Here is an 11183-nt window from a genome sequence, read left to right on the forward strand (position 1 = left end):
TTGCCTGTATTGGAGTGTATTAGCTGTGAGGTTGAACAAACGTGGACTGTTTGTGCTAGAGTGTCAAGAGATTGAGAGGCAACTTGATAGAAGTATATAAAGTTATAAGGGGCATGCTAAAGATGGATAATTAGGGGTCTTTGTCCCAGGGTGGACATGTCAAATATGAGGAGACATTCTTTTATAAAGGGTGTTAGGTGCCTAGTAAGTGTTGTCAGGGGAGGTGATAAAAGCAGATATGATAGCAATGTTTAAGAAGCATTCTGACAGGAACAGGAATAGTTCGTTGATGGATGGGATTAGTTTCGAATGGCATTATGGTCAGCACAGCCATTGTGGACCGAAGGACTTGTTCTTGTACTGAACTGTTCTTTGTTCTATTAGATTTCAGCTTGACTATTGTGTACAATTCGAAGGGCCACATTCTCAGAAAGATGCAAAGGGATTGAAAAGATTGACAAAGAGGTTTGTGAGGGCTCTGGGATTGAGGAAGATGACATTTTGGAGATGTTAGGGCTATTTTCCTTGGAAAGGTCTCTGGAGATTTGATAACTTTATACATCATTATAGGGTGGATAGTGAAAATACAAACAAACTGTTCCCACTTGTGAAAGATCGAGAGGGTAGAGTTAGAGACAAAACTTTTCACACAGTGTGGAATTAAGGTGTGGTGAAGACAGGTTAAGCAAGAGCATTCAAAAGGCAATTGAATGGAAATTTGAAAAACAGCAATGTGCCATTCTCCTTCAAACCCTGCAGTGAATTATTCATCCAGACAGCTAGTGCAAAACATGAGGCTAAATGGCCTCTTTCTTCATTGTTAATGTGATTTATAGGGATGTTCTCCAGAAACTCAGGAATTTTGGAAGACTACAACTCACAGAATCTCTGATGGCAGGTATTTAAGACTATAGATACCTTCCATCAGGTCCAGGGGCCCTGTCAGTCTTTACAGAATTACTGGTGGCTATTTGGCTATTCATGAGCTTTATTCCTGATGAAGAGCTTTTGCGTGAAACGTCGATTTTACTGCTCTTTGGATGCTGCCTGAACTGCTGTACTCTTCCAGCACCACTAATCCAGAATTTGGCTCATCATGCCTGCCCCAACTCTCCCAATGAGCATTTCACTTAGTGCAACTCTTCACACTTCTCCTTATGATCCTGAAGTTCAGACTTAAAATTATGTGATAAAAAATTTGCCTCATGTCTTTTGCATTTTACTCATTATTTCAAATCTGCACACCCTCATTCTTTAATTTGTTCCCATCTATTTTAATTCTATTTGTTTCTTTAGAATAAATTGCTAGAGAAAAAAGGTCCCACCCCCTTTTCCCTCCTGATCGTGTACTATTCGTGGCTTGCTGTGACTTCAACAGTGAAAACTGAATCAAAACACTTGGTCAAAGTGTCTGTTATTTCCTTGTTTCACTAATACTCGTCTCATCTTTCAAGGGTCAAATGTTTCCTTCAGCTGCTCTTCCTTCTGTTTCCTCATTCGGTTTTCCCCTTTTTTATTTTAAGTCATTGTTTGCTAGTTTCTAAATGTTCCCAAGTTACTGGCCTAACACTTTGTTCTTTTGTTTCAAATTGATATTATTGTTGGTCATCACAGAATCCCTACTATGTGGAAACCTTCAGGCCCCAACAAGTCCAAACCGACCCTCCGAAGGGTAACCCAACAAGAACCATCCCCCCCATCTCTATATTTACCCCTGACTAATACAGCTAACCTACACATCCCTGAACGCTATGGGCAATTTAACATGACCAATACACCTAACCTGTACATCTTTGGACTGTGGGAGGAAACCAGAGCACCCGAAGGAAACCCACACAGACACGGGGACAATGTACAATATAGGCAGTCAACCTGGGTCCCTGATGCTGTAAGGCAGCAGTGCTAACCACTGAGCCACCATGCCACCTCTCTGACTTATTAGTTATTGGTTAGAGCCACAACTGGAAAGCCCAATGTATTGTCTCTTCCTTCAGATTTGAGGCGTTTTTCCAGCTAACCACTGAGCCGCCGTTGGCCAGGAAAGATTCACTGTTCCTCCAGGAATTTTTGTTGTCAATCGGTAAATGTTTAGTGCATTGGACTGTCTCCTTAAATGTCTGCCACTGCCTGTTTGTGTGCTGTGCTACTTCCTATCACACTGATTCTATCATTACCTGTACTGTTAATCCTACACTATTGCAGTGTCCTAGCCCTCGAGCTTTCTAAATCTCATTAAAACTACTTAAAATTCTCTTAACAGCAGTTATTTTATTCACCAAGACAGTTGACTTTGCACAGTTCAGTTGAAACTCCTTGTAATAGTACAATTCCCTCTTATTCTAGCAGTGGTGTCAGTGCCCAATGAATTGAAATGAGTCTTGCATTCAACTTTGATTTTATTTGTCGATTTCCTTTTGATTTAAAAAAAATTAGCCACAAGTTGCTTGTACTTACCCAGCAGAACATCATTCTTAGCCTAACCATATTACTGATACACAAACATACAACAACAATGGGATCCTTAACTCTGGTTCAGTTTTGGGCACTACACTGTTAGAAAGAATGTAAAGTCTTTTAAAGCAAGGCTCCCTCTAAGTTCCACTGCCATTCCAATGCACTGACTTCCAGTTTTGGAGGTGTGTGCTGTGCACGCATCCAAACAAACAGTATGAGGGAGTATTTGTTAACAATGGGTTTAAGAGGGATTAATATGCAAAAACATTCATGTAAACAGTTCCAAGAATGAGAAATTTGAATCATGTAGAAAGATTGGGATTATTCTCCTGAAAGAGAATGGTGGGAGGAAATTTAATAGAGGGTCTGTAGAGAGTAGGGAGAACTTATTCCCACTTTGGAAGGGTCAAGGACCAGAGGGCACAGATTTAAGGCGAGTGGCAAAAGTAGCAATACTGACATGAGAAAATTTGTTTTCATGCAGTGTATTTACGGAGCAGATTCAATCAAGGCATTCAGGGGAAAATCTATTATTTCTACACTGCTTCAAGAGAGGGTAGTAGTGCTACATGGACTGCCAACAGACAGACAGAATCAGGACTCCATCCAATTTCCAGATTTTATGAAACCATTGGAGGGGTCAAAAGTTGGAAAAACATATTCAAAAAGCAGAGGAGATCCTTGGCTGTATTAAAAAATGAATATAAAAGCAAGAAATTTATTAACCTTCATGCAACACTTGTTTAAAGCAGTGATAGGCTGGAGTGTCACGAGTGTGGTGCTGGAAAAGCACAGCGGGTCAGGCAGCATTTGAGGAGCAGGAGAATCTACATTACGGGCAAGAGCCCTTTAAATTCAGGGTATCACACTTGGAAAGCCCTAGTCTACCAGAAGACTGGAAGGAATAATCTAGCTATGTGGAGACAGCTGACGAGTTGGGGTTGTATTCAACAAACGCAGTGGAGAAGGCTATGAACATTTATGAATTGTTTTGATGAGTTTATCCTCATTTACCCCAGAGGTCACAGATTTCAACTGATTTCTCTCCACAGGTTCTGCCAGGTGCACAGAATTTCTAGCAACTTCTGTCTTTGTTTCAGATTTCTAGCATCACATTTCTTTTTTAATCCAGAAAGGGATATCTGACTTGTTCACCCTTTAGTCATTTCTCTCCATTTCCAAAAGGCGAGATCTTTGGACTGTTTCTCACTCTACAAATGCTGCAAGACCTACTGAATTTCTCCAATATTTTCCAATTTAATCCAAAGGAAGTTGGATAAAGGTCTGAAGAATGGAAGGAGGAGACTAACTGGATGACTCATTCATAGCCAGAGGGCAGAACTGCTTGCTTCTATGCTCTACAATTAAACTCCACAATTTAAATAGAAATCTACAACGTTCCAGCATGGTATGGGTGTGACAATACGTTGGCCAATTACCAAGTTCCACAATGACTAGGATTGTGCTAAACACGATTAGCCATGGATTTGGGGAAGGCAAAAGTCTGAGAATATCTGGTTAAATCTGCACATTATCATAAAAGGAACGATTTATGGAAACTGAAATTATATTTCCTTAAAATAAACTGGACTTTGGAGTTAAAGTATTAGTGGGGTTAAGGGTTAAAAGTTTAAACCAAAGCCAAAACTAAAATTTAGATTTCTAAGTACCACTAGAAAAAAAAATCTTCAAAACTTCATCACATTAACAAGATAGCTGCACTTTCAGCAAGATACCTTCTTAACTGTGATAACAAAATAGTGGAACTTTAGTGTAGGAATCAATTTGGAAGTAATTATTTGATGCTACTCTTAAAACAGCTACGGTCTTTTCCTCCAACTCAATCAAAATGCTTTACCTCTCATATCAGTAAAAACAATTTCAGACTCCTCGGAGATCACCGCATCAAAACGAACAGTTAACAGGCAAAACACAGCTACTGTTCAATCACTGACAGGCCTTGTCAGTAAATAACTGACTAATAAGCAGTGGTGCCTTTTCATTTAAACTTTTATTAACAAGTCTGCTGACACATGCACCTCTGGAAAAGATCAGACTCCCCAGCCACTGCTCACTGATCCTTCAACTCCCGCAGACGGCGAATTGCAGACTTCACTGTAACAGCTGAGGTGGTACTGGCAGAGATAAAAAAAGGAAAAACAAGAGTTTATCAGAGTAAAACTGCCAGGGTTATTCCACAAACACACCAGAGCTAGATCACACTTGGCAAAACAAGGTAAGCCAACATATCACAACAGCAAACAGTGCCAACACAGTTGGTAAAAAGGAACTGCTGTCACTTTTATAATACCCTTCACGATCTCAGAATTTTCCATTGAGATCGAAACATCACCACCATATAGGAGAAAGCAAGGACTGCAGATCAGGATTGAAAGTGTGGCACAGGCCAGGCAGCATCCGAGAAGGTGCTCTTCCAGCACCATTAATCCAGAATCCGAGGAGAGTTGATGTTTTGGGCATAAGAAATGTGGGAAGGGGGCCTCCTCTAACATCAAATCCTAGCCATTGACGTCTGGAGGAAGAACGCTTCATCTTCTGCCTTAGATCTTCCGACCACACGCGGCATTGTCAATTTCACCAGTTTCCTCATCTACCCCACCCTATCTCGTCCCAGAATCAACCTTCCAACTCAGCACTGTCCTCCTTACCCATCTTTGTTCCTACCTATCCACTCCAAACTATCACCATCACCCCTCCTCCCAACTTCATCTATCTATCGCCTTCCAGACTACCTTCCCCGAGCCCCACCCTCAGGCCCCATGCCCCTGCTCCCCTCCCCCAAATTCCTGATGAAGGGCTTATGCCCAAAATGTCAACTCTTCTGTTCCTCGGATGCTGCCTGACTTGCTGTGCTTTTCCAGCGCAACACTGTGACCACATAGGAGACATAAGTAGTTTAATTCAGTCATTTGGTAGCACAGAATTTGAGTTGTTAAAAAAATCTTGAAGCTATCTCTTGTACTGATCAGGAACACCAATTCACGGAGAAAGGCTTTATTTACACTACAAATTGTCATTCTTCAGAAAGAATCCAGACAGACCATAAGATACAAAAACAGAATTAGGCCATTCAATGATGGCTAATACGGTTCTCACCCCTTTCTCCTGCCTTCTTCCTGTAACCTTTAATCCCCCTACAAATCAAGAATATATCTGTCTCAGTCTTAAATACATTCACAACTTGGCCTCCACAGCCTTCTGCAGCAATGAGGTTCACAGAATCACCACATTCTGGCAGAAGAAATTCCTCCTCATCACAGCTCTAAAGGGTTGTCCCTTAACCTTTCATTCCTGGGCTTATTCTTATAAACCTCCTTGAACACCAGCACATCCTTTCTTAGACACAGGCCACTGGGCCCAAAGCTGCTCACGCTCTTCCAAATGCAGTCTGACCACAACCTTACACAGCCTCAGCAGTACTTCCCTGCTTTTGTTTTCTCGCCCTCTTGAATGCCAACTTTTTTGTGTTCTTGGTGCTTAAGAAGGCAAATGCAATGATCAGATCATTTGAAACAAAGCAAAAAATTGCAGATGCTGGAAATCTGAAATAAGAACAAAGTGCCAGAAACATTCAGGTGCAGCAGCAACTACTGAGAAAGTGAGCTGATGCAAGAATGCCCGAAGAGACATCGATCTGAAATGTTAACTGCTAAAATCTGACAACATGGCACTCCTCAGCACCGGCCACTCCACAGACACAGGTAATATCCAGGCTTGGATTGACAAGTGCCAAGTAACATTGGAGCCACACAAGTGCCAGACAATAACCATCTCCAATAAAAGACGATTTAACCCTTGCCCTTGACATTCAATGGCATTATTATTACTCAACCCCACATTTAACTAATGAGAAGGAATTGAACTGGTCCAGCCAAATAAGGGAAGGCACTGGCATGGAGGCAACATAATACAGAGGTACCCCACTTATGTGACATTCGATTATCCCAATATTGGATTATCTGGCAAGATCCTGATGCTTGGCTAAACTATGATATTCAGCATTCAATTATCCAGAATTCCATTAACTGAATGAAATACCCCCTGCCCATGACCTTCGGATAATCAAAGTTCCTCTGTAAATAATCCAAAGCCTGATGGTATAGTGCTGAGGACCAAGGTGGATTTGGTGGTATTTGAATTGAAAAAAAATCCAAAATTCAAAATCTAATAATGACAACATAACCATTGATAACTGTAAGACAGTCTGGTTCACTAATTTATAAATCACACAAAACCAGGTTATAGTCCAACAGGTTTAATTGGAAGCACACTAGCTTTCGGAGCAACGCTCCTTCATCAGATAAGACACCCTTATAGACATACACACTCTCACATGCACCCCCTCAGACTTAAGACATTCTGCACTCACCACACACACACACTTTCTCACACTCTACCCCCACCCCAGATAGACAGACAAAGACCCACATGCACACATTTTGTGTGGTGAATTTGTACCTGCAGAGTTACATTGCACTCTGAGCTCAAAAACTGCATACATTCATGTAGAACTCTGAGCTCAAAAACTGCATGAATTTATGTAAAACTCAGTTATCTCACTTTTTAGATTAGAATCAATCTTAACATCAGGTCATAGACAGAGATCACAGGGGGCTTACACCTTCAACATATTGTCTAGCTATCACCATTGTTAACAGCTAACCCAAGAATGCAACTTTAAAAAAAGGGTTTTGTGATTTACACATGAAAGAAGTGAAACTATCACTGTATTCTAACAGATGAAAGGCTTAACAGACAATCAATTCTTCAATGTATAATTTCAGTTACATCACTGCAAATTTTTGCTATAAATTCTGTGTTACGATCGAGACCTCCACAATCACCTGATGAAGGAGTGTCGCTCCGAAAGCTAGTGTGCTTCTAATTAAACCTGTTGGACTATAACCTGGTGTTGTGTGATTTTTAACTTTGTACACCCCAGTCCAACACCGGCATCTCCAAATCATAGTTCACTAATATCCTTTAGGACAGGAAATCTGCTCTCTTTACCTAGTCTGGCCAAATCTGTGGTTTTAGGGAAAAGAAATAATACTGACCTAGCTAGTGACATCTATTCCAATGAATGAATTTTTAAAAGTGTAGACAGGCAGGCCAGGGAGTGGAATTCCATAGCAAGTAACTCCCTCCTCAAAGTCTCTCTAATAGTACTGTAGGTGCTCATGAACCACTGTAGTCTTTGGGGTCAAGACGACTGTTCATCACCATCATCTTCCCCAGGCCAATAAATGTTGGACCAGCTAAGTTTTTAAAATAAATCCATTCACAGGATGTGGATGTCACTGGCAGGGCAAGCATTTATTGCCCAGCACTAATTAACCAGAGGGCAGTTAAAGGGCAACCACATTGCTGTAGATCTGGAGTCACATGTAAGCCAGACCTGGTAAGAACAGCAGTTTCCTGTGCTAAAAGGACACCAGTGAACTAGATGCATTTTACAACAATCGACAATGGATTCACGATCATCATTCGACTCTTAATTCCAGATTTTTATTTCAATTCAAATTTCACCATTTGCCATGGCAGGATTTGAACCTAGGTCAGTGGAAAAATAGTCTAGTGTTAATACTACTAGGTCATCGCCTAAGTCCCAATTCTCCACCGTTTGTGCACAACACTGCCTCTAATCCCAACCAAACCCAGTGCTCCACCTTCCAACCTGCCCCAGTGAGAACTTTTCACTTACTTGTAGGCCCAAGCCCCTCCGGCTACTGTTTTCATACAGGATCCACAATGCCAGATGCCAACAGCCCTCCTCTTCATCTTTGTCTGAAGAAGCAAGACAGGGGTCAATCAGAACTGGAATATCATGCAATCGAGCTCAAAAGCAGAGTCAGTCATTCAGCATGGAACCAGACCATTCGTTCCACGCTAATTATGTTCCCAAACTAAACTAGTCCCATTTGCCTGCATGTGCCCCACATTCCTGCAAACCTTTGTTATTCATGCAAGTATAATTTAAAATGTTGTCACTGTATCTGCATCCACCATACCCTCTGGCAGTTCATTCCGCATACAAATAACAGTGCAAAAAGGCTGCCCCTATGAACTTTTTAAAACTTTCTCCTCTCACCTTAAAAAGATGACGCACTTTTGACCCCCCCAAAGGCAAGAGAACAGAACGTAAGAACTAGCATGAATAGGCCGCCTGGCTCTTCGAGCCCATTCTGCCACTCAATAAGACCATGGCTAATCTTTTCATGGACTCAACTCCATTTACTTGCATTTTCATCATATCCCCTAATTCCTTTATTTTTCAAAAAAGTATCTACCTTAGCTTTAAAAGCGATTACTGAACTTCCCAGGGCAAGGAATTCCACAGATTAACAACCTTCTGGGTGAGGAGTAATTCATCAACTTCACCAACACATTCCACCCTGACCTTAAATTCACCTGGACCATCTGACACCTCCCCCCCCCCCCCCCTCCTGGATCTCTCCATCTCCATTAATGATGGCCGACTTGACACTGACATTTTCTTTTACAAACCCACCGCCTCCCAGCGTTACCTGGATTACGCCCCTTCCCATCCTACCTCTTGCAAAAATGCCATCCCGTTTTCCCAATTCCTCCGCCTCCGCCGTATCTGCTCCCAGGAGGAGCAGTTCCACCACAGAACACACCAGATGGCCTCCTTCTTTAGAGACCGCAATTTCCCTTCCCACGTGGTTAAAGATGCCCCCAATGCATCTCGTCACATTCCGCCCCTCCGCCCTCAAACTCCACCCCTCCAACCATAACAAGGACAGAACCCCCCTGATGCTCACCTTCCACCCTTTACATAAACCACATCACCCGATGGCAGTTCCGCCACTTCCAAACAGACCCCACCACGAGGGATATATTTCCCATCCACCCATTTCCGCAAAGACCATTCCCTCCGTGACTATCTGGTCAGGCCCACGCCACACAACAACCCACCCTTCCCTGCCACCACAGGAATTGCAAAACCTGCGCCCACACCACCTCCCTCACCTCCATCCAAGGCCCTAAAGGAGCCTTCCACATCCAAAGTTTTACCTGCACATCCAACAATGTCATTTATTGTATCTGTTATTCCAAATGCGGTCTCCTCTACAGTGGGAAGACTGGGCGCCTCCTAGAGAGCGCTTTAGGGAACATCTCCGGGATACCCTCACCAACCAACCACACCACCTTGTGGCCCAACATTTCAACTCCCCTTCCCACTCTGCCGAGGACATGGAGGTCCTGGGCCTCCTTCACCGCCGCTCCCTCACCACCAGACGCTTGGAGGAAGAACGTCTCATCTTCCGCCTCAGAACACTTCAACCTCAGGGCATCAATGTGGACTTCAACAGTTTCCTCATTTCCCCTCCCCCCACCTCACCCCAGCTCCAACCTTCCAGCTCAGCACCGTCCCCATGACCTGTCTATCTTCCTTTCCACCTATCCACTCCACCCTCCTCTCTGATCTATCACCTCTACCCCCTCCCCCACTCACCTATTGTACTCTATGCTACTTTCTCCCCACCCTCCTCATTTATCTCTCCACTCTGCAGGCACCCTGCCTCTACTCTCGATGAAGGGCTTTTGGCCGAAACGTCGATTTTCCTGCTCCTCCGATGCTGCCTGACCTGCTGTGCTTTTCCAGCACCACTCTAATCTAGACTCTGAATTCCAGCATCTGCAGTACTTGTTTTACCTAGTTGATTTTAACCCTCTGGGTGAAGAAGTTCATTTGCAGTTCAATTCTAAACCTGCTTCCTCTAATCTTGAGGCCATGCCCTCTTGTCCTAGTTTCACCTACCTGTGGAAACATTCTATTTTATTGATTCCCTTCATAACTTTAAATGTTCCTATAAGATCCTCCCTCATTCTTCTGAATTCCAATGAATATAATCCCAATGTACTCAGCCTCTCCCCATAAGCCAACGCCCTCAACTGTGGAATCAACTGAGTGAACCTCCTCTGCAACCCCTCCAGTGCCAGTACATCCTTTCTTAAGGAGACCAAATATGTACACAGTACTCAAGGTGTGGCCTCACCAGCACCTTGTACAGCTGCAACATTATCTGCAGACCTCACTTTCTCCTCTCAGCCTTTAAACTCAACCCCTTTAGCATTCCATTAGCCTTCCTAATTACTTGTTGCACCTGCAGACCAACCTTCTGCGATTCATGCACAAGGACACCCAGGTCCCTCTGCAACTTTTTACCATAGAAAGTAATAATCTATTTTACTGTTAATCTGACAAAAATGAATGACTTCACATTTACTAACATTGTATTCCATCTGCCAGACCTTTGCCCATTTACTCGACACACTCATGTTCCTTTGCAAAGTTTCACAGCCCTCTGCACTTTGCTCTGCCACTCATTTTCGTATCATCGACAAATTTTGACACAGTACACATGGTCCCCAACTCCAAATCATCGATATAAATTGTACATAATTGTGGTCCCAACACTGATCCCGGAGGGAAACCACTTGTCACTGATTACCAACCAGTATAGTACTCATTTATCCCCACTTTTTGCTTCTTGTCAACCAGTCCTCTATTCATGCTAATACGCTACCCATAACACCATGCATCCTTATTCTATGAAACAGCTTAATACGCAGCACAACAATGGGGAGGGGGACAAGGGGGCGAGGGAGTGGGGGGACGGGGCGGGACGAGAGGGGGGGGACGGGGGCGAGGAGATGGGGGGGAACGGGGGGGGGGGGCG

General features: G+C 43.2%; 1 protein-coding gene across 1 annotated transcript in view; it reads right to left on the bottom strand.

Moving 5' to 3' along the window:
- Window positions 1–4446: 4446 nt before the first annotated feature.
- rpl37a (ribosomal protein L37a) overlaps window positions 4447–11183 on the bottom strand; it is an 8401-nt gene continuing 1664 nt past the window's right edge. Inside the window, exons 3-4 of the mRNA XM_087989444.1 lie at window positions 8180–8262; window positions 4447–4589 (exon numbers count right to left, since the gene is read on the bottom strand). Coding sequence (XP_087845570.1) covers window positions 4526–4589; window positions 8180–8262 — 147 coding nt within the window. The 3' untranslated portion in view covers window positions 4447–4525. The remainder of the gene's footprint in view (window positions 4590–8179; window positions 8263–11183) is intronic.

This window comes from Chiloscyllium plagiosum, unplaced genomic scaffold (genome assembly GCF_037043375.1).
Source record: "Chiloscyllium plagiosum isolate Xiang-an unplaced genomic scaffold, Cpla_swu_hap1 HiC_scaffold_7, whole genome shotgun sequence".
Taxonomy (NCBI): Eukaryota; Metazoa; Chordata; class Chondrichthyes; order Orectolobiformes; family Hemiscylliidae; genus Chiloscyllium; species Chiloscyllium plagiosum.